Source organism: Sabethes cyaneus, chromosome 1 (genome assembly GCF_943734655.1).
Source record: "Sabethes cyaneus chromosome 1, idSabCyanKW18_F2, whole genome shotgun sequence".
In the NCBI taxonomy this organism is placed as follows: domain Eukaryota; kingdom Metazoa; phylum Arthropoda; class Insecta; order Diptera; family Culicidae; genus Sabethes; species Sabethes cyaneus.
In genome coordinates, this window is record NC_071353.1 from 34,371,379 (window position 1) to 34,395,360 (window position 23,982).

The 23,982-nt window shown below is 42.2% G+C and overlaps 2 protein-coding genes across 2 annotated transcripts in view; one reads left to right on the forward strand and one right to left on the reverse strand.

Moving 5' to 3' along the window:
- Positions 1–5,828: 5,828 nt before the first annotated feature.
- On the reverse strand, positions 5,829–10,115 carry LOC128745547 (centrosome-associated protein Alms1a-like). Its single transcript, XM_053842621.1, has 5 exons — positions 9,539–10,115; positions 8,251–9,486; positions 6,213–7,994; positions 6,006–6,154; positions 5,829–5,948 (listed from the first exon to the last, which is right to left on the reverse strand). Exons 1-5 carry the CDS (start codon positions 10,035–10,037, stop codon positions 5,880–5,882), a joined length of 3,735 nt encoding a protein of 1,244 aa, XP_053698596.1. The 5' UTR covers positions 10,038–10,115; the 3' UTR covers positions 5,829–5,879.
- Positions 10,116–13,819: 3,704 nt separating this feature from the next.
- Positions 13,820–23,982, forward strand: part of LOC128735047 (uncharacterized) — a 34,169-nt gene continuing 24,006 nt past the window's right edge. Inside the window, exon 1 of the mRNA XM_053829518.1 lies at positions 13,820–15,076. Within this exon, the coding sequence (XP_053685493.1) occupies positions 14,995–15,076 (82 nt within the window). The 5' untranslated portion in view covers positions 13,820–14,994. The remainder of the gene's footprint in view (positions 15,077–23,982) is intronic.

The following is a 23,982-nucleotide window of genomic DNA, read 5'->3' on the forward strand; positions in this document are numbered from 1 at the left end:
CGAGCGAGCAACGACTTAATAGTCTTAAAAAAATCATCGAAAACGAAAAGCAATTTTTAAATGTTGAATGTAAAGGTTAGTGGTTTGTTTTATACATGATAAAAAAAAATCGTCTGTAACTAATTTAGAATCAAACTGCAGTGGGGAGTGGGTAACATGATTAGAATGATGTTGAAGTCATCCAAAGAATAGACGGATATTCTTGCGCTTTACTATGATGAATTCACAGAAATGTTAAAAGCCTTTGAACGCAACGTCAACAAATCAGAGAGGACTCAGTTTTCCGTATGGCTGTGTGACGTCCGAATGATTTTCAGGACTGTTTCAGTATGGTCCAGTGAACAAGGGCATGGTATCGAGCTGTCACTTTTATATGTGGAAGTGAAGAGAATGTCTCTCAGATCATTCCCGGGTAAGCGGAGTCTTGCATAAAAGCTGCCAGATTCAAAAGTTTGGTATCGATAAGTTGTGCATCGGAAATTTGTGAGTTCGACGGCCACATCAACCGACCCCTAGACAGTGAATGACAGCAGATGAATGTCACGGGCCCGAGATTTGTCATGCTATCTCACACGCGCTGGGATGTTGTGTTACTCACAATATGTAATTTAGCGAGCAGATTAAATAGAAGTAAACTATACTATTCTGAATTATTTTAGTGTGGAATAACAGTGAAAACCGCTTGTTAAATGAATCTATAACAACTTCAATTTTTGATGGAGTGAAAGGGGGATGTGTGACAGGTGGAAAATACCTGTGAATAATATGCGCCAACAAAGGGGTGCATACTGTATACGCGCGGTTATCAGTTAGCAGTAACTCCGACACGACAAACCGCGGATCACAGCAGGCGCTGCTAGCTGTACGGATCAAAGCATGCTAGGCGATTCCTTCATAGAATCGGCCTCTTTTCCCACTGGACTACCATCGAGGTAAGACGTAATTTGATAGACTCCCTGCGCTACCTGGCAAAGCCACACATGTCTATCATAGAATGACAGTTCATTATGAAATTTTGTGATGAGTGCAAACAGGCTACGAAATCTCTTAATTCCATTAAGACCCAGAGGTTGATTCACTAACAAACTCACTGACTCGCAGTAGAAAATCTTCTAAAGAAATCAGAAGGGTTGTGTACAAGACATGACCGTCTAGGTGATGTAGGACTACATAAGTCTCTGTGTAGTGATAATAGCATGTATCAATACGATTTATCATATGCTAAATGCAGCGTACATACAAGCTACATGCGTTGTATGTAACATTTATCAAAGTAGTAATACTGACGACACATAAAAGAAACTCCTTTAAAAATCATCGTCCTATAACCTACAGCTGTAGAGCACTTTTCCAACTTATGTGTCCATGTCCGCCGGTCCGGCAGAACAAAGGGATGAAATCAGAGATCTCCACTGCTGACGGTTACCCACCATGGCTTTTGCCTGTCGCCAGGACATGTTCTCGTCTACAGCCCGGATGTCGTTGGCTAAGCTGCGTTGCCATGAGCCTCTGGGTCTGCCTCTTCTACGCTGTCCTTGTGGATTCCAGTCGAGTGCTTCTCTGCCAACCTCGTTCGCTCCTTTCCTCAAGGTGTGTCCGATCCACTTCCACCTACGCTCACGAATTTCTGTGGCTATCGGCCGTTGATGATACAGACGATGGAGTTATTCGTTGGATTTCCAGTTATCAGGCCACCAGGCACAAATGACATGTCCCTTCTTCAGTGTACCAACATGCTCCCATAGACTATGGAAACCATCACAAAAAAATAAAATCAGCTCAACTAACCTGCTAGCCGTAATAAGATCTTGCAACTCAAAGCACTAAACATTGCATTCTATAGGTTCTATTACTTTTTGGGGCATAAATTACACTAAATATTGAGTTTTCTGCCCAATTAAAATTCATCACTGTTTTCACTTTTTCGTCGTCGATTTTTCATTAATATTTTTCGGCCGCTCCATTCGTCACATTACTCGCGAAACTTTACTTGATGCACAGAAAACTTTAATTTACCACCCGAACAGTTATTTAGTAAGATATTATAATGATTTTGCCCAAACTGTTCCTTTGAATTGATAGGAAAAACTTCGCTTAGTTTCAATTGCAATTCCGAATCCGCGACCGTCGTTGTACGTTACCAAGGGAACGGACGTTTATATGGAGTGATGCCAACGCAACGTAAACATTTGAGCATGAAATTGACCAATTATTTTCGCTATTAAATTAAAGGTTGTAGAGTGTCGATAATATACTTATAAACTTCACTGATAATAAGATTCATCGTAAACAACTTTTTATGGGATAGAATTACTGTCGGATCTAGTTCCACAGCAAAAATAGATACGCGATTCTACGTTTCATAATTGTTCATAACAGATTATTACCTACTACTAGCAACTCTATTCTCAACAAAACGATAGTGGCAACAAGTACTGAAATCAGTAAAAAAGCAGCTGAACTTCTTCCGACCTTCACCTTAATGAATACCTGCAGTTTTTGCGTTGTCTCCGCTGAGATGCACCACGTTTCGCAGGCATACAGCAGTACGGATTCAACGTTTGAATTAAAGATTCGAGTTTTCGTACGTAGAGTGATCTGCTTTGAGCGCCAAATGTTTCGCAGACCTGCAAAGGCACCCCTGGCCTTCCTGATCCGTGTGGCTATATCAGTCTTGGTACCACCATCGAGCGTTGTTTGGCTACCAAGATATTGAAAGGCGTCTACCTGCTCAACTTATTGACCCGCTACTGTTAAGTTGGTGGAATTGTCAGTGTTCACTACCATAGACTTAGTTTTTGCTACATTGACTGTGAGACCAGCCTGTCTAGGAGCTCTCGGAGAGCCCATCTAACTTGCTTTGCATATGGTTTCGGCGTTGTGCGATCAAGACAATGTCGACGGCTAGGCCGAGGCCATCGTTAGATAATTCCAAGGCAATCCTCGATTTGATCTGTCAATTGCTCCAGCTAATATCTCATCCATAACGATGAGAAACAGAAGCAATGATAAAATGCAGCGCTGTCTCACGCCAGTAGTAATCCTTATGGGGACGGACAAGACGCCGACGTGCAAAACCTTGCACGAGATGCACGAGAACGCCTCGTACTGAGCCTCGATGAGATGGACTAGCTTATGTGGAACTCCTCTACGCCTAAGTGCGCCCAGATATTTTCGTGGTTGAGTCGGTCGAACGCCTATTTGAAGTCAACGAACACCAGCAGAAGAGAGTCCTGGAATTCGTTGATCTGCTCCAATACAATGCGGAGCGTTATGATATAATCTACACATGATCGACCAGCACGGAATCCAGCTTGCTGCCGCCGGAGAATAGCGTCGATCTTCTCCTGGATCCGGTTGAGGATTACCTTACAGAGTACTTTGAGGGTAATACAGAGCAACGTGATGCCATGCCAGTTACCGCATTCAGTTAGGTCTCCTTTCTTAGGGACTTTGATCAATATGCCCTGCATCCAGTCCACCAGAAAAGTTGCGGTTTCTCATATATTGCTGAAAAGTTGATGCATCATCTGGGCTGACAAAGATGGGTCAGCTTTGAGCATTTCAGCTGAAATAGTCTATCCCTTGTGCTCTATTGAATTTCATACTCTTGATGGCTGCTACAATTTGATCCAGCGATGGCGCCTCCGGGTTGACGCGATTAATTCGACGAACTGTAGGCATCATACGCTGCTGGTTTTGTTGGTGTCTGGCTTTTGAAACTCGGAAGAGTTGTTCAAAATGTTCAGTCCATGTTCTGTACAGTCGGTCAGTAGCTGACCAGCTCTGTCCTTTAGCGGCATCTTTGTATTCATCCTGGCACCGAAACCAGAGGACGGAAACCGGAGGACGGAAACCGGAGGACGGAAACCGGAGGACGGAAACCGGAGGCACAAATGTCCAAATAATATGGAGAACGTGCCACCCGAGCCAAAAAATTCTGATTCATCCTGGCACCGGCGGCGAGAAATATCGTACAACAAACGGATATCACCATGGGCGGCGGCGGTTTCTCCTTGTTCGGCTAGAGAGTCAGTCCAGGCTCTCTTGGCTCGCTTACAACCACGTTTACCAGCCCTCTCCAGTTCGGCGTATCGTTGACGGGCAGCTGTCGCTCGTCGATCTTCCTCCAAGTTTCATCTGGAATCCACTCCCTCCGTCCGCAGTGCGCTTCGCCGAGGCTTTCATCACTGGTTGTGAGGCGTTCTTGATGCCGGTCCACTGGTCTTCGACGGTTCCACCAGGTGGTAGGTTCGGGATTCAATTTGTTCGACAAATGCCCTTTTCACCTCAGGATTCTCCAATCGGCGGACGTCGTAGCGCCACCCAACTTTCTCCTCCCGTCGTTGGACACGTGCGAGGCTTAATTGTCTCGGCATATAGAAATATTAAACAGCAAGCCACCTGTTCCATAAAACTTCGTCCTGTCACCAAGTATTAACCCTCTCTGTCCCAGGGGTGTTTCGGTGGTTTACAGTTTTTGATCATATAAAAAAGCTATTAATTAGCAATTCGTCAAACGCAATTATACAGCTTGTAAAACAATGTTTTTACTACGTTATGAAATCAAAATATCCATATTTGAATGCCTCAAAAATTTTATCAGCCAATTTTAGTATCGGAAGTCATGGATCACCTGTGCTACCATGGGACAGAGAGGGTTAACCCTTTATAAGGCAGTGGCAACTATATTGCCACCAACAAAAATTTTTTATTTTGCTTCTATAATTATATTGATGTCATTATAGACGCAAAACAAATATTTTTCGTTGGTGGCAAAAAATTGCCACGGCCTTATAAAGGGTTAATACCTATTTTATAGGGGTTAGCAACATAAGGCTGAAAATCATAAGGCTGAAACACGAAAGGCTGAAATTCGAAAGGCTGAAAACTAAGTAACGCCTACATAAGGCTGAATGGACAAAAGGCTGAAATCTCATAAGGCTGAATGTTCGAAAGGCTGAATAACGAATGGCTGAAACTTTGAATAAACAATGTGTATGTAATGCTAAAGGCAGAAATTTCAGAATTTTTCACAATTTTAACTTAAATCGAAGAAAACTTACTTAATTTTTGATAATTTTTTATAAATTATGAAAAATAATTACACTGCATTTTATAGTGTCCAACGGGGAAAGCGTATCATTTAAGCTTAACCTGTGCACTGAGAAGGCATTGCATGCTTTTCATCTCGTTTCAATGTGTTCCAGTAAATTTTTACAATGATCCCATGTTTATGTGCCAAACACATTCCTAGATGATTCAGGACGAGACGGCCGCAGGCCGCGAGTGTTCGCCGGCGACCCGCCGTCGGAAGCGCCGGCCACTGCGGGGGGGCAGCCCCCCCGCAGAAACCACCTCTATTTAGGTGCAAGCATTTTCCTAGGTTTACTGACTAGTAGGGGTTATCCCTTAGTTGAGTCCGAACGAGCGGCAGCGAGTAAGGACAGCATATAACGAACACTTGAGCAGGCAGAAAGCCGCGAAAGTTTTATGACATACTCGCCCGTATGAATAAAACAGTTCTGTTTGCTTTACTTTCCCCTGGCAAACCTTATAGACGAAGTCTTATATATTTTTCAGCCTTATGATGTTTCAGCCTTTTGATTTTCAGCCTTTCGTAGCTTTCAGCCTTTTGAAATTTCAGCCTTTCGGTTTTCAGCCTTTCGAGATTTCAGCCTTTCGATTTTCAGCCTTTCGTAGGAGACCCATTTTATAGGGCTAGTTAATTGAGAATGCAAAAGCGAAGTCAAGTTTTGACTGGCATATATACTTATAATAATGAAATACATAGGTTCAACAAATACAAAATGTTGTAAATGTAGACTCCTTACAAATAATCAAAGGCATAGCATGTAGAAAATAATTCATTTTTATTCCTATTCCTGTATAACGCGAACACTGTTGGAGAGATCCGTTTGGCCATGAAGCACTTTGCGTTGTAAATTCTGTAAAGAAAAACCATTTATTGTTTCACTTCTGTACAAAAAAAATCTTCAGCCTACCCGATTAAATTTATCTCTGAGTATGAGATTCTTTCGCTTCAGATTGTTAATCTTTTCGATTTCTTTTTTACGTAAAACCTCCGGTAGATTCCTTACTTGTCGACGTGTATTTTCTCTGATGGCTTTTGATGAGAAAATTCGGCGCTGGGCTGAAATCAAATTGGTAAACAGGATTATTTAAACATCAACCGGCTAAAAATCACCTACCGAGTGGCGGTGGCGGCAGCCGAGGTCTAACGTCAGTTCTTTTCAAGGAATCGTCCGATGTTAGCAAAAGTAATTTTTTTCGCTGTTTGTTCCGCTCAGCACGTAGTTTGTTCAGCTCGTTGACACACTTCTGGCGTTCCTTTAGCCTCAACAAAGTACCTGGACGGTTCCGACGTAATTGTTCATTTAGTGGGAGTAGATCGCTGTCGGCGGACTCTTTGGACTCGGATCTTGAGCGCTCTTGCGTTGAGTCGCGAGATGAGCCATCGGTATCGGTAGCTGACTTGCCATTGTAGACCTGTGCTTTTTCAGATGGCCGGCGATTGGAAGCTTTGCTCTTTTCGTGTCGGTCACCCTGGAACGTAAGCACATAAGCTATGGAACTTGGCTTAGTTTGCTGTTGTTTATCTTGCTTTTGGCGTCTTTCGTCGACGATTACGGTATGCTTCGATGGTTGTGAAATGACGTCCTGAGATACATGTCGACAAGGACATTCACTGGCACACTGACAACCACAAACGTTTGTTGAAGGAACCTGAACCGATGTTGTTGCAGTTCGCTGCCCAGACTTCGTTTCAAAAATAGGTTTTGTACGCAGGATCGACCCGGTCGTTTGAGTGGCTACCGGTTTCAAAATAGTTCCCAGCAAGTTGTCGGAACTGAACCGAGAAGACTTGATGTCATACTGGTGTGTGGTTGTGTTGGTTAAAGTGTTGGCTGCCGGTATGGACATAGAATCGGAAGAAATGAACATATCGCTGCTTGGGAAATTTGGTTTGGCAATCGATGGTTTGGCAATTTTTCGAATGCTATGCTTTTCGTCTAAGCGAGAATGGTTCTCCTGCTTACTCTGACGACCACTGTAGGGCTTCGTATATATGTGATGTTGATCTTCGAACATTTGTTTCCTGTGACGTTCGTAGTTCTCGATGAACTTCTGCTTTCGATTTTTGATAAAAGTGGCAATGCTATCGTCGGATGTCGGTGTTTCGAGTTTCGACCGATTTTGTAGCATTTTCTGCATTTGATAATGCGAATTCCAGCCTGATTCCGAACTTGAAACAGGAATATATTCTATTTCACTTCTAGAAAGATTGCTTGGAGTATCTCCGTGAACCGAGGTATACACCGGAACACTTGCAGCGCTTTTTGTACGTTGGACTGTATTAGCATAGAAATTCTCTTTTTCGTTTGAAGGGAAACTATCTGCTTTCACAAGTCTTTTCTCTGCCGGATAAGTTGACTGGGTACCATCCTGAATATTGTTAACTAGTTTTTGATCCTCAAGTAATAACATTTTGATTGATTTAAGATGTTCAATTTTCTTATCGATTTTAAGAAGTTGTGATTGCTTCTCTTGCCGGAACAGTTCAATTATTCGGCCGGTCTGCAAGCCTGAGCTGGCGATTGTAGTAGGAGCACTTGCCGTACTTCGATCCACAATTTTAGTCTTATTCACTTTTTCCAAGCTTCGTCTTAACTCTCGTTGGTTCTCGTAGTCTACTTCTGAGTGAGTCATTGGTTGTAAGTACTCTGTCATTGCTTTTCTTATCCGACGATCTGCATCGGTTTCCAAGCTGAAACGTGACGATTTGATGATCGAATCTGGTTTTTTCGAAGACAATTTTTGCTTAGCAGTTCCGTTTGATCCCTGTTTTGATGACGACGTCTGCGTTGTTTCCGATGTAGAGGAATAATTTTGCAATGTTCCTTTAGAGGTAATAGAGTTTCCCGCTTCATTACTATTGCTGCTTGGTTCCTCCAAGTCGTGCACAATCACGTCTACGATAAATAAATTAGTTATATTTTCAACGCTTCAATTTAAACGTGAATACTCAAATTCACACCCAAATATAAAAATCCCTTTCCCAAAAGTTATTAACATGTTACGTGTTTTAAACATTATGAACTTGTGATCTAATTAAACATAACATGACACGCAATCTCGAATCATCATACTTTACAAGAGAATTCTTCAGTTGATGGTGATATAACAAACAATGCGATGATAAGTACTAAAAATAAACATTAGACTAACCTTCCTTATCCCTTTCATGAACGATTTCCTGTTCTACTGAAGGCCACTTTTGCACTGCGGTCTGCCCGCCATGCGATACCTTTGCTGAACCTTTACTGCTACCCATGGACTCCACACCACTCAAACCATCTACGGTAGCCACTGCTCGGGTAGGCCGTTTAAATTTCCCTCCGTCCTTCAGCAGCTCCTCTTTAGTACGTCCTTTCGGATCGTTTCTCATAATTCTCCGAAAAATTTTATCGATCAAACTTTGCTTCACATGGGCGGGTAGACTTCGTGATTCGCAAATCGTGTTGTATAGTGTCATGCCGAGACGCAGTTCTTCGTCGAAGTTGTGCTTAGCCTTTTTGTTTACGCTAGCAGCAGCAGAGGACTGCGACGAGGAAGTTGAAATGCTGGTTACTTCCGGTGAAGTTTTCAGAGTAGATCCGGTTGAAGATTGATGAACTTCTTTCGATGGGGGTGACGAGTAGAACTCAAAGCTTTCCGCAATCTCACCTTGCTGTTGGTCGTTGGAGTCGGTTTCCAACAGAGTGGGGGTAATATTTGTAACCGATGAATCGGTCCCTCGGAGAGATTCCGTACCAATCTGTTTGTCTGCGGTGATAACCTGCTCAGCTTGTATTGCTTTTGTTTGAGCTTTGATAAGACTAGTCTGGGTAGACACTCCCGGTTTTGAGAGCACATATTGGGAGGAAACAACCTTCGGAGTGCTTTGGGCCTCAGGTTTCGTCAAATTCAGTGAGACTTCCGAAGGATGGTGGTACTTATCTTTATACTTTTCATAGACTGCTTGCCACTTTTGTCGGGCATCACTTTTCTGTTTTTCACAGCTTTCCGTGTTTTTAGCTCCTTTCTGGATGTTTTGAACTACAACGACTTTTTCGTCAAAGTTAAGACCTCGTTTCACAAGATATTGTTGGAGGCAACGCTTCATCGTTTCATTCAATTCGGAAGCACCGCAAAAGTAAAATTTTTCTTTAGAATCGTATCCTATATCCCCGAGCGAGTCCCATTCAAGTTTTTGCTTGTTCGACGCAATGCTACTAACAGGGGAAATATCCCGAGTATTATCCATCATTTCCTCTGGGTTGGAAACTAACGCTGCTGGTGCGCTGGTAGTTTTCAATATCGGCCGAATAGGTTCCTCAGTTTGTTGTTCCACAGATCGAGCCTCGGCCATTGTCTGCGTGCCAGAGCAACTGAATTCCTGAATATTTGTTCCCACTTCCGATGCTGCAAAATAAAAGTTATGTAAAAAACACAGTTTAATATTTTCAATACAAACCCAGAACATTTCGTGGAGGCGAAATTAAAAGCGGATGTTGTACAACAGGTGCCGGAGGTAATTTTATTTCAATAACCGACTCTAAATTAAAATTGAACTTTTTGCCGGATTTCATTTCGCTTTTGGTCTCTTTAACTACAATTCCCGCAGCTTGCTGCGTTTTTTCTGGCGAAGGTTCTTCAGCAGGTTTCTGTTGCTGCACGGTTGAACTTTGGCCTACTTTCTCCTTGCTTTTGGAAGAATTGTCCGATTTTTGAGAATTCTGTTGATCGCATCGTTGCTTCAATGTAGACAGATTTTCCATTGATTTTCCTATCTTCTCTGAAACCTGTTCTCTTCGATCCAGTTCATCTAGTCCGGGTAAACTACCGTCACTAGACGAGCGAGTCGTGCTGGAACGTAACCGAAGAAATTTTTCCAGGTCTCTATTTTGACCGTAGCGCAAATAATATTCCATTATCTGATCCGAAACGCGACTATTGCGACTTAAATTTGCCATTGTTACTAAAATTCTTTGCACTCGAAAATCCCAAACAACCAAAACACTTGCATTCGTAACAAAGCAAGGTAAAACACGTAAGAGAGACTCACGAAATTCCGTTGGAAAATGCAATGCAAGACACAACCAGCTGCTTTACTTCACTGCAACACCCACGCTCCCACGCATCAACGGCATCAAGCATCAACAAACTCGTTAGCAGTGTGGCCAGATCATATAAATTATAACTAAAAATTTACCGATCTCAAACTAATTTTAACGAAAGATAAATATTTTGACAGGACGGACCAGGGGTTTGAAACGAACCTCAAATGAAGATAGAATTAACAAAAGGGCGAATGTCGCAAGCGTAAACAAACCGAGTGAGGGTTGATTTTCCTATCCTGGCCCAGCAAAAAATAACTCTCACCCGTTTTGTTTACATTTGCGACATTCGCCCTTTTGTTAATTCTATCTAGAAATGCATACGATTGCAGTGTAACCGTTTTTTCTGACATTTCGGTCCGAATGACGGCTAACGCTTTATTCAATGGAAATTCTAATTGCCGGCGAACTAGTTCAAGGATGCTCTCTTCACTCCTATACATGAGAAAGAGATAGCATGATTACATACCCTTGGGACGGACAGGACACCAGGCACATTGGTCCCATTGGTCCCATTGGTCCATTATACTACCAATACAGGTGTAGCAATGTTGGTTAAGTGGTGTTAGTTCAATGAAGAAATTTCATCATGGTGTGGGTGGAATCGTAAATCGACCAATCACGATGAAGCGTGACGTCAAACTCCAAAAACAAACCCAATTGACGGACGCGGTTTGTTTCTGTAGTTTGACGTCGTTTTCGAAAATTTCGGATGCCTGGCAGAAATCGATTCTCTTTATGTCAAATGTGACACTTTGAGCACAGAGTGCTTTGAGGCAGGAGAAAAGCGGTTCATCAGTTTTGCAGTTTCGGGCAAAAGGTAAGAGAATAATATGGAACATGATAAAGCAGGTATAATTTAATTGTTAACCTGTTTATTGCACGCTTCGTGCTGCTACATTCCGCTGCTGCCACCCTCCAAAATAGGAGGGAAAGCTGAATTGGTACAAAGCCGGTTTTTATTCGAAACCTCTTGCAGAAATCCGGCAGAAAAACCGAGGCGAAATTTCTGCCCGAATCGGATGTGTCATTTCTGCTAGTTTTCACGGGTGACTGCGGCCAGAAATCCGGCAGAATGTCTGGCAGAAAAAGTTTTTCGCTACCAGATTTTTGTTCGATTTCTATACCGGACGCGCCTAAGCGGGTACTATCAAATGTCGTCATCTGCCACACCTTTTAAACCTCATTGCACCAGGCCACCGATCCCGCTTACGAAAATTTCCCTTCGGGATTTTCTCAACCACGCTGTTCAGCTAGCTGTAAAAACTCTCTTTCTCCTGCAGGTCGGCAGCATCTGTTAGCGCATAGCACTGGATTGCCGTAAGGTTCCTAACCCGTGTTCTGAATCTGGCAACGATTATTCGCTCATTTATTGGTTCCCACTTCATCAGGGCCGCATGTGCCTCTGGGCTCAGTAGGAATCCAACTCCTCTTTCTCGAGTAGCATTTTCGCCTCGTATGCCAGAGTAGAGCAAGACTTGCCCGGATGATGTCCTGTGTTCGCCAGTACCCGGCCAGCGGACCTCGCTCAGCCCCAGGATTTCAAGCTTCAGGCGGCTAGCTTCCCTTGCAAGATGAGCCAGCTTGCCCTGCTGGGCAAGGGTCAGTATATTCCATGTTCCGATTCGTGTCCGTGTTTTCATGCTACACAGTTAAACGATTCGGTAAAATTTACCGAAATCTAAACAGCTGAACGTTCGGTAAAATTTTTTATTGCACCATACATTACTAATGATCTGTAAACGTCGATTGGCACCATCGAAATTTTTACCGAACGTTCAGCTGTTTAGAATTCGGTAATATTTTACCGAATTCGGTGCTTTTTGTTAAGTGTGTAAAGGTCGTTGCCAATAATCCAGGGAGATTTCTTCTTTCATTTTCGGTAATTTTTTTATGTTCTGGTACAGTAGGCTGTTAACCTAAGGTCCTTATCCCGCTGATGGGGCTGCCATCTTAATGTGGGCGGGAGCCACTGTGCCCCCTTTCCTGTTAGCATACGACAACCGAAGTTGCGTACCCCAGCCAGCACCTCGTGGAGGTAGGAATAGGAGTTAATGAACAGAGATTATGGAATGCACATGTTCACCCTTTGCCAGCCACCGAGTTTCTAACCCAAACCCAAAATAGTCATTGATTTTATTTGCCATGTAGGACCGAATTGGAGCACAGGATTACAACTATCTAGCCCAACGTCATCAATGGTTTTGGGCAGTCCGTAAACCGTGACACCAACCGAAGCCTGTCCCAAAAGACGATATTTAAGACGGGCACAGTGACGTTTTAAGCCAATACTTTTCTGGCATGCAAAAACAAGGCCTCGCTGCTTAATCTGTACAGGGCCTCGCGCCCTGTAACGCCGGTTCTGGTGGCATGAAGCTAGATCCGGCCAGAAGATCACAGGGCCCTCGTGTTGCTTCGACAGACGCAGACGCTTCTGTGAACACTCCTTAGGGTAGATCTGCCCGTTTATAGTCCCGATAGTCACGAACGGCGCACTCCGTATGCCACATGATGTGTTTCTTGGCTAAATCAGGTATTTCTGGGCAAACTATGAAGGTTTCTGCATCCTTACTTCCTCTGGAACATCGAACTTGTGCTGGGTGGTGAAGTACAGTAGCCCCGGAAGCTGCCAGAAGTCCGCCTTGACGAAAGTCTCATCATCATCCATGATGAAAGAGTTGAGGATTGTCCAGGTGCATGTGCAAAATAAATTCGCGATGTTGGTTTTCGGCTTTCGGGTGACGCCATTTTCTTCATTTTTCGAAAAACTGACCGCGACAATACAATCTATACTACTTCTACTCAAATTTTCAAGAGAAAATACCCAGTGGGTAATTTACTACAGCGTTTCTTCTGTGATGCAATTTGATGTAGGACACCCTTTAGTATTGGCGGTTGAGGCCATTTCCATTGTTATAACTATAGTTGAGTTGAGTTGAGTTAAGTCATTACGTAACAATTTGATAACTGAAGTTTAAAGGTAGACTGAATTTATACTTCTACAGATTGCAGTTAATGCAGGTATGCATTATGCGACCTTTTGAAAAATAATGCCAGAAATATAAATCATTAAAAATGCTACAGCACAGGATTTCAATAACAGCAAAGTGACGGTAGCATTTGACGTCGACCCGCGAGCGCCTGAGGCCTGCAAGCGCAAGGGATTTCGTCTGTGTACGTGCGCGCTCGCTTAGAAAGAATCGACGCGCATGACTCCATGATGAACCACATCGCGCTTCTAAAATACACTAACTAATTCAACTTTCATTTTAACTAAAATCTTATTGTCGTTGGGTCGAGATCATTCTATCACGAGATTATTCTGTGATTAAAATTATTTGACTACAGTTAGACTGCTTTATAAGATCCATAAGGTGGTTTATAATATCCTAAACAGTGCTCTGACTCTGTGAGAAGAGCAAGTTTAGACGGGCGTTCATTCATTAACATTCCTTCGTAGTGTGCCATTCAAACAACATACCTAACATATGTGAATCATTAATCGTATCTGTACGTTTACGTGTGTACAGCTAACGCGTAGCGGAAATGTTACACTCGCTTGCGAGATTGTATGTGTAATGATAATAACCATCGTCATGTTGGGTTGGCTCTTCGTTTTGCATCGATGTCAGCACAGCAGCAGCATGCGGTCAATTATCCAAACATAGCTCGTTGGTAACTTCTTGGGTCTGCACGAAACATGAAGTGTCTTTTTATGACGAAAATTAACGTGTTAATATTCAATTAGGTGGTTTCGATTGGAAGGTTGAGCTGTGAATATTGAATATTTAAAAAAAACATCGCCAGCCTAGTGTGACAAATAGGCTGTCCTGTGAAGCAGAAAGTGATCCCAAACCATTATCACGGTGTGTTATCAGTAGGTACCAACCAAGGACAGATTACAGTAAAAAAAGATATCAAAGTGTGAATTCTATGATAAATAAGATTAGTGCTGAATTAAATATGAAATGCTGTCGTAGACTGCTGTCATCATATCGCTGGAAACCTGAGCTTTTCGCACAACAGTTAACTTGAGCGGTGCACACGATGAAGGCAGCTGACCGACCAGACTACCATTAGTTCATTAGCTTGCAGTGCATCCCCCGCCTTTCAGTCGATCGTTCGTTGCTGAAGTGTGCAGTTGTGGCAGTTGTCGAAGAATCAGTGAAATCGACCTTCAAGTGGTGATTAAATTCCTAGATAGTGCATTCAACGATTTGGAAGTGCTTATGTGTTAAGTTAAGAAGACGTGTTGTCAATCGTTGATTTCTGTTAAGCATCTAAGCTTTGCTCCATAGACGTCACCGCATTAGGCATTACAAGCTGAGCTGTTTCTGCTGGGAACAAATGGAAAGTACTTTCAACTCGACGGCCTGCGAACAAAAATTCAGTTGCCCTCGAAACTCGTATCGGTAGTATTGGTAACAACCAGTCAGTCAGTGCTGCAGAAAGCTTTGTTGGCTATCATTCAGGTGGTTTGCGTGCGATCCTCTTTCGATCTTTACCTGAGCTGCAGCAGGGAGGTACAAAAATGTGGTGAATAAGTCCCGGTCGAGTAGGAGTGAAAGAGAAGCAAGTAATAATAAACCCAGTTTAGTTGTGAAACCAGTAGCAAGAAAACTGCGGAAAACACGCGAAAAGGTTGACTAAGCGAGTGCGTTTTAGAGGCAGAGAAGCAAGACAAGCTTAAGTTCCAACGAGTGAAGTTTTCCGTGAAAACCGCACTGCCACGAGGGTTTTCTCGAACCGCCCAGCCGTTCAGGTGAAAATTGTTAACCATAAGCATACTGTTTTAGCATAAAAAAACTGCACAATGTTGAAGAGCAAAGTAACGGAAGAGAAGGTCACTCTGCTGTCTACCAACCAGATTCCGATCATCGATCTTGCTCACTGCGGTAAGTGGTCAAATCTATCGTATCTTTTGTAAATTATAATTGAAACATCACCAGCACGTTTTGATGTTCATAAAGTTAATAAATTTTTGATTAGACTTTTAAACTCTTACTAGTGCGTCTTTAAGAAATAAAAAACGTAATTTGCATTAATTAGCGATGCGATAATAGACCAGATGAACACTTCGAAGCGATAAATTCCGTTTTACTTGACTGACAATTCTCGATAGGCGCTAGCACCAACTGTCAGTGCACTCGTGTGCTTTTGTGCTCTTGTTCTCATATTAAACGAATCAATAAGTAGCTTTAGCGTTCAAATGTCAAATATTTGTAACCAATTCGCAAGTAACATTAACTGTTTTTATGCGAAGAAGATGTATCGTCCCATGTAAATAGGCAGCTTTGATTTAATGCAAAATGTAAATTACACACTTAGACTACTTCAATCTTTTATTTTTTTAAACGATTCTGTGTTATATTTCACTGAAATGCGATGTAATGGTTAATAGTTTTATCATTATATTCCAGTGAAATAAATTTCACTTTCCATCTATAGCGAGGTGATATATGAGGATGGTGAACAAGCAGTATTGTCTTATTTAACTTGTTATCAGCTGATTATTGCTGTTTTTTTTAAATAAAAAAAGAACTATTTTATATTTCTACGAATAATTTTGCTTGAGACAAAGTTGGAAAATACCAAACTCGAAGTATCACTATCGCTCTATTACGTTACCAAAAAATTTCTAGAAAATTCAAATAATGAAAAACTAGCAATTATAAATAGCTTCAAACCGTGTACAGTTGTATTGTCTGTGCTTGGGAAGTTCGTGGAGAAAATGATTCCAAAGAAGACTGTAGTTCGTGATGCATACGCTTCCGTCACTCTCCGCTTTCCGTTTGTACTCCGCCTAAAATAGTCCGCAACACCTTTCGTTCAAATAGGACTACCGGTCTGATTAGCGTTTTGTACATCGTCAGCTTTGTGCGGCGGCGTATGCTCCTTGATCGAAGTGACTTGTGGAGGGAAAAGTAGGTTCCTTACGTTTCTATCTCCTTATTATCCTCCTTCCTTGGATACGAACCCATCAACCACTTCCAGTTCATCGCCGTCAATAGTCACTGCCCGTGGGAGGCAAACGTTGCTTTCTCTGGAGCTTCCTCCTACCCTATATTTGGTTTACGACCCATTGATTTGTAACCCCATCCTCCTATACTCCGTTTTTAGTCTGGCATAGATTGCCTCCGGCGTCCCAAAATTTCTAGTAATGATGCCCACGTCGTCTGCAAAGGTTAGGAGAGTTCCCAAGCAACAATGTGAGTTTTATTATACTCTTATGGTGGTCTTCAAGACCAATTTTGGTCTTCAATGCCATCATAAGAGTGCAATAAAACCCAAATTGTTACTTGGGTTGGCTACCCAACAAACATTTTTGTTGAATAACAGCTTAACAAGCGCTTGTTTTCTGGATATTAGCTGCATAATGGTTGAATAAACTGCTTTTCAAATTAAATGTTTGTTGGGTACTCTTGCTGAAAATCGTTCTTGTCGTTTCGATGCCCGCTCGCCACACCTTCAATAGCTATATTGAAGAACATATAGAACAGTCCATCCTTGCCCTTGCCGCAACCCTCTGCGTGATTCGGAAGGACTCGAGAGTGTCCCTGAAACGCGCACGTAACACATCACTCGCTCCTGGGCAGCTTTGATCAGCCGCATCAGTTCATCCCGGAAAACATACCCGTGCATTATCTTCCATAGCTGTTCGCGTTCAACTGTATCGTATGCTGCTCTGAAATCCACGAAAATATGATGCGTGGGCACGTTGCGTTGTGCTCTCGATATTTCTGGAAGATTTATCGGAGAGTAAAAATTTGATCCGTAGTAGCACGGGCCCCCATGAAGCTCGCCTGATACTGCCCTACGAATGCTCTTGCGCTTTTCAGCGAAAGCAGGGGAATGCCCCATCAAAAACAGATGCTCTTGTTTTAAGTTAATATTTAGGAATTTCGATCATAGATGGTGTCGTATTGTCATCAATTACATACGTGGTATCCTGTAACCAGATTTTTACTAGCCATAATGGCGGACGTGTTCGTAATATTTCAACAGCATTTTTGACATTTCCCAAATACATTGCACTTTTTCTTTCCGCACGTTCCATTAGTTTTAGCGTGAACGCGCGGTAAGAAAACGTGCGATGCTGTTCAAATATCTAGATAGAATTAACAAAAGGGCGAATGTCGCAAATCTAAACAAAACGGATGAGAGTTATTTTTTACTGGTCCAGCATAGGAAAATCATCCCTCACTCGGTTTGTTTACGCTTGCGACATTCGCCCTTTTGTTAACTCTACCTTCATATTACGAATACGTCCGCCATAATGGCTCGTAAAAAGCTGGATAAATTTTGCTTCGAAGTTTGTTGTCAACCTCTATTACCAACAATATCGAAGGTGACTTCTTTGACGTGTTTGACGCATTGGACCCTGTCGGTACGGTAGTCTTTACTGTGAGAAAACCTAAATTACTCCCACAAAGAATTGCCCATGTCTAGCTTGTTTACTAAACTGCAGATGACTGCCTGTGCTCAGCAGTGTCGATGACGCACGGAACTGTTCATACTGTTTATCGCGACGGAAGCGCATGTATCACTGCCGAGATGGTGTATTGCGCGAGGCATGTTCTGATGCTGGGATAAGCAAATTTCTGTACTAGGGGTAGTCAACCCCACAATTACGATAGTTTTTATACAATAATATAAAAAATAATGCCTGACCTTGTTATAAAGCGCAAGACAACACAACACGAAGTTGGTCTATGGTGCGGATAGTCTATGGAGAGCCTAGATTAACTCTCGATAGCAGAAGCTATTGATTATATCCATCTGCTTTGTCATATATGACAAACGTGCTAAGATATCCTTGAAGATAATCGTGCAAAACAGCAAACGATGGATTGAACACTTTGAACAGCTCTTTCAAGTTTGACATGTCAAAGACCTACAAAATCAGGAGCGCCAGCTTTTCAAAAATGTCAAAAATGACCGATCGCCATTATGGTTCGTAAAAAGCTGGATAGTTCGTCGCATTATTTACGCCAATTCTGAGACGCACTGGCTGAAATTAAACAAGAGCATGAAGTCCTACAGAGCTTCAGAGATACTCTGCAATAGAAATTCGGGCACGTAGTTAGAAGTAGATCAAACACACCTTGAGGGAGGAGCGAACGAGATCTACCAGAGAAGCATTTGACTGGAACCCGCAAAGACAACAAAGTTGAGGCATACCTGGAAGCTGTTGACGGGCAACGACTGGCTTGTTTGATCACTGTTTTACCTCGTGACCAACTGGGAGGCTGTTTAAAAATCATATCAAGACGAAAATTAAAGGTTCTGCCGACGTTTCAACACTTTGTTGATGACTTTTTGAAGGGCCAAATTGTTAAGACACCATCAAAGAACCAAAACAGTGGGAGAACAACGGATCTTCTTCTCGATAGTTTTCCGGAAAACTGTCCTGCCAAATCTCATCAACTATAGAGTAACTCTTAATTATGGAAAGAACTATAAATAACAGCGTGATTCATAGTATTTTATGTTCTCGTTCATCGTGCGGTATCTGTGTGATCTGTGGATATTGATGTACGGTCGTTGGTCAGATTTGATAACCGTGTGCACACGGCATAATAAACTCTTGGTCTATCGTCACGTCGGGCCGCCGTATGTGAGTCATTTGATTCTAACTGGAATGCCGTCGATGCACTGATTAACCGTACTTTTGAGTCAAGTTTAACGCTACATAGAAAACATAAAAGAAGAAGAATCTTTTGCTTCTAATGGTAAAGAACTAAGAGCAAAAGTTTAAAAAATTATAGTTTTCATTGCTTGCTCGAAACAACTATAAAGGAGCCACAGCATAACGAGAATTTTGAATTGAAAATTTTCTAGGTTCAACTGACTCACCCTTTAGAAGTATTTTATATTGCATATTATTGAACTAATGACGGACGGAAATGACAAATAGAAGAAAATCCCTTGGAAATCATCGTCTCACACATGTTGCTTGCACACTAGCACCCTCTGTTATGCATGTTGTGGAGTAGCTAGTATTTGCAGAGTTTTATTCTATAGGTTTTTTGCATTTGTATGGTTTTATACTGAAATCTCGAAGCAACATTTCGAGCGCCACGGTGGGGCCATGTTGCGAAACATGCTTTTTTAAAAAATGAGAGGTTTTTGAATGGATGATTAAATTATCGCGAGTGTCTCGTCTGTTTGTCTGTGATTGAACCATTAACTGATTTCAGCTGAAAACTTTCTAATGGTAAATCCACATTTCAAGTTGTTTACTATCACATGGCACGTATTGTGGCAATATTATGACCATATGCATTTTATTTTTATTTTTCAACATTCGACATCATAAAATTGTAGAAACTGTTTTTCTAGTAAGTTCAATAGAGGTTATTTGCGTTCTTGTCAGATTATATTATTTCAGTTTTCAGTACACATTTATGTACATTATAACGACCCATTTTTAGAATAATGCTCAATAATACTAAAGATAAATTTAGAAAAAGGTTGGAAGTTTTCGTTTCATCTTTTACCTTTTTACTTCTCACACGTTGTCTAGCAATGTTTTCAAATATTATAAATAGGTTGTTACTGTCAAGGTAATAGTTAAGTTAATAACATGTTGTCCTTGACAACTGTGCAGAGTGCTCTTTTCGTGTTTGTGTTGCGTTTTCCACGTCTCAGATTCTTTAGATTAGTTTCTAAGCAGTCATTCTTTTCATCCAAATTGAAGGCACGCCATTTTCCTATCTATTGTACAATTTGCCAAACACTTTCACCTAATATTATCAATGCAATAATTGTAATCAACCTCCAACGAGTACGGTGGTTGATGTAAGCGTTGTAAAAACCCATCTTTCCAATGTGTGTAGGGAGATCATTTCGTCACAGTCTGTGATCATGGCGACGCGTGCAGAGCGTAGCGATGCCGTGACTATTGATAGTAACGTAACCCATGCCATGTCTCTGCTGCTCCATTCATGCAATTCCTCGATGGTTGCGTGTCGCCAGGCATCTGACATCTGACTACCTACCTACAGGCGCAGATACGCTGTCTGTGGTTGACCTACACCGAGACCAAAGAAAGCCACTGTTGCTACGGGGGAACATCACAGCGCATCACGTGGCTAGACAGGCCGAATTTATGGCCCCTTACAGTTACAGTTACAGGGAATTTATGGTGAAATGTGTTGAGTAGTCGAGAAGGTGTGTCTGATTGTTCAGCGAAGCCAGTGGCGATGATGAATTTTGAAAGTTTTGTCATTCATAATCGATGAAACTTTTCGAAAAAGTTGTATTTACTGCTTACTTTTACTAAGAGTGCCCTAGTTCTGGAAATGGCGAATGAGGCCCGGAGATATTTAATCCTTTCAGGAAAAACTAGTTAACCGAACCATAAATCCCAGTTGTCGAGTGACGTTCTGGGTTTTATTACATTCAATTTTACCTTGATTGAAGGCGTACTTTCCTGGAATTTTGCAACTAACATTTTTACAACATGAGTGAAATTTATGTTGCGGAAATTTCCTATCAACATGCAGCATGCTAGTGTAGCGTGGTTAGTTTCGAACGGCTTCACTACATGTGTTCGTTGCCATGGTGTGCTGTCTGCTGTCTGCTGCCAACGAGTCCACAGTTAGCGTAGGTCGTAGAGTAAGCTCCGGGTAAAAATAGACGGTCGACTGGCAACTGTTCGTAATCGAGATGTTTGAGTTTGATAAGTGTATTGAATATAGGCCGGTTTTATGGGTATATTTATACCCACCGTCAATTGGGGTGACTTCTGATAGTTTTCAGCATCACTAAAACCAATCGTTTTTGATTGAGACTTTGACAATGTTTGCATAATGTGCTCTTTTCATGTTGCAAGAACTTACACTGTTACACAATCCATATTCTCTGTTCTTTCCAGACTTGCCTGGTTGTTTTTGATTGGGTTTAAACGTTTTGCAATTTATTTATCGTTTGTGCTAGTTCCTTTTAACTTTCCGTACAACCCAATTTTAAGAATTAAAGAAAGATGGACAAATACGTGTCTATAAAAGGCTTTACAACTATTTATTTCTCAAAAGAAATATATTTTTATTCTAATACGTTGTTTTTACTAACAATTTACAAGCTATTATAAGACAACGTGCTTATAGGTTGGAATTTTACGAACATGTACTCGACAAAAGTGATTAAATTATAATAGTAATGTAACACTGGAAGGGCGGTACGTATTGACGCTCAGTTTCTGAATGAACATTCCCAAAAGTTGTGGCTGTATAATTCATAAGCCGTGCATTATAAAATCTGTTTTGTTAGAAATTACAAATAAATTTCTCATTTATTAGTGTAAAATATAAGCATAAGTAACAGAGTTGTGGAAGGGCCACAGAAAAGAATAACTCTAGAAAGCGCTTTATATAAACTCAAATAGAAAACGTGTTTATTACTTTTCGAGGTTACATTTGGAATGAAAGAAAAAAATAGCAAAAACAATTTGACAGCTTCGTGTTGCAGTGCTGCCAGTTTAACGGTTGCAGTAGATAGCAGTGTTGTATACTTAACACCCTCCTTCAATATTGCTACCTACTAAGCCAATGTTAGAGCGATGACGCCGAAAAGCACCAACAGGCAAACCTTTCGTCATGATGTCCGCAAGTTGATCCTCTGAACGAAGATATTCCAAACGAATGTGCCCTTCTCGAACAAGGTCCTTCAGGAAATGAAGTTTAACGTCCACGTGCTTTAAGCGCCCAAACTCCTTCGAACTCTCCGCAATTTTTATGGTGGATTGATTATCTTCAAAAAAAATAGTTGGTTCTTCCGGATTAGCTCCAAGATCCCTCAGGACACGAATCAGCCACATCTGATGACATGCCGCGTTACATAAAGCATTCATCTCTGCCTCGGTGGACGAAAGCGACACTGTCTTTTGTTTCCGAGTAATCCAGCCGATGGTACATCCTAGCACCTTGAAAATACAACCGCTAATCGATTTACGGTCCGAAGTATCATTCGCCCAATCAGCATCTGAATAAACCTCCAAAACTGCCGCAATTTCCTTTGCTTGGTACACCAGACATAGGTCAAGAGTCCCCTTAATGTACCGAAGCATCCTCTTTAGATGCACCCAGTGTTCATCTGTCGGGCAACTTTGGTACTGACTAAAAAAATTAACAGCTGCCGACAAATCTGGTCTAGTTGTTAACGAAGCGTAGGTCAGACATCCAACCAATTCCCTATACGGTTGTGTTGTTCGCTTGTCTTCAGTCCCTTTTTCCAACTTGAGTCGCACTTCCAATGGCGTTGAAACAGGCTTGCATTCGTCCATGCCAAACCTACGGAGCAGATCTTCAAGAAAACACCTCTGACTGATCTTCATCAATCTCTTTTCCGTATCGTAATCAATGTACATTCCGAGAAAACAAGAAATCTCACCACTATCAGTTATATCAAACTCCGCTGCCAGACATCGCTTCACAGTTTCCACAGCTCGCAGAGTGGATCCTGCCAGGATCACGTCGTCGACATAAATCACAAGAATTACTGTATCCTTGCCGATCTGCTTCAGATACAAACACTGGTCATTTGCGCTACTAGCAAATCCCAGCCGTTTCACTATAAAGCCATGGAACCGGTCGTTCCATGCTTTCGAAGCCTGCTTCAGACCATACAACGATTTATTCAATCGACATACAAGGCCGTCGCCCTGTTCAAAACCCTCGGGCTGCTCCATATATATCTCCTCGTCAAGCTTCCCATTCAGAAAAGCTGTCGTTACGTCGATTTGGTGGATAACCATCTTTCTGTGATTAGCCAAAGCAAGTACTGTTCTTAAAGTATCTAGCTTGGCCACGGGTGAGTATGTTTCTGTGTAGTCGAAACCGAATTTTTGGCTAAACCCCCTCGCTACAAGCCGAGCTTTATAGCGATCGCGTTCACCATTCAATCCTCGCTTGATCCGAAAAACCCATTTGCTGGTCACAGTCGAGCGTCCCGGTGGTAACTTCTCCAAGTGCCAGGTTTTGTTTTTCGATAAAGAATTCATTTCGTCTCTCATGGCAGCTTCCCAATTACTCCAATCATCTCGCTTTCTAGCTTCAGCAACAGTCATTGGAAAATTCTCCACGTAGTTCATCGCGTTGAGAGCGTACCCAGCGTACTCGACCTCGTAATCGTCGTGCCACGCCGGAGCAGTTCGGTGTCGTTGCGGTCTCACTTCTGCATTACTACCAGTTGGCGGTTCGGCCCGCGCCCCCGCTACTGGTTCAATCTCCGACTGATTCAAACCATCATCGACGAAACTTCCAAATTCATCATCCGATTCGTCAGACATCGAAGCATTGATCTCTTCCTCTACCTCACTATCTTCCGGGTTCTCACAAACTACTGGAACCTTGATGAAACTGTTGGTACGGGATTTTTCTCCATTTGATTCGATTATGCCATCTTCAATGCAATCCACGTCACGCGCATGGACAATTTTCTTCGTTCTAGGATTCCATACACGATAGCCATTGTACGCGTACCCGAGAAAGATCCCCTTCCATGCCTTCGCATCCAACTTTTTGCGATGCTCCTTCGGTATGTGAACGAATATAGAACATCCGAACACGCGCAACTTGTTGACGTCAGGCTTTCGGCCTTCCCAAAGCTCGGATGGTGTCACGTTAGAATGCAGTGCATTTGACGGACTGCGATTAACCAGGTAAGCCGCCGTCTGGATAGCCTGTCCCCAGAAACGCTTGTCAACCTGCGAATCCTCCAGCATAGACCTCGCCTTTTCGACTAAAGTGCGGTTCATCCGCTCACTCACGCCGTTCTGCTCCGGGGTGTGCGGAACCGT

Excerpts from the sequence above, each read along its gene's own strand:
- LOC128745547 (XM_053842621.1), bottom strand. The coding sequence starts at position 10,037 with ATGGCAAATTTAAGTCGCAATAGTCGCGTTTCGGATCAGATAATGGAA. Across the intron at positions 6,155-6,212 it reads GCTGCCGCCACCGCCACTCG|CCCAGCGCCGAATTTTCTCA; the intron begins GTAGGTGATTTT and ends ATTTGATTTCAG. Across the intron at positions 5,949-6,005 it reads TCAGAGATAAATTTAATCGG|AATTTACAACGCAAAGTGCT; the intron begins GTAGGCTGAAGA and ends TTTTCTTTACAG.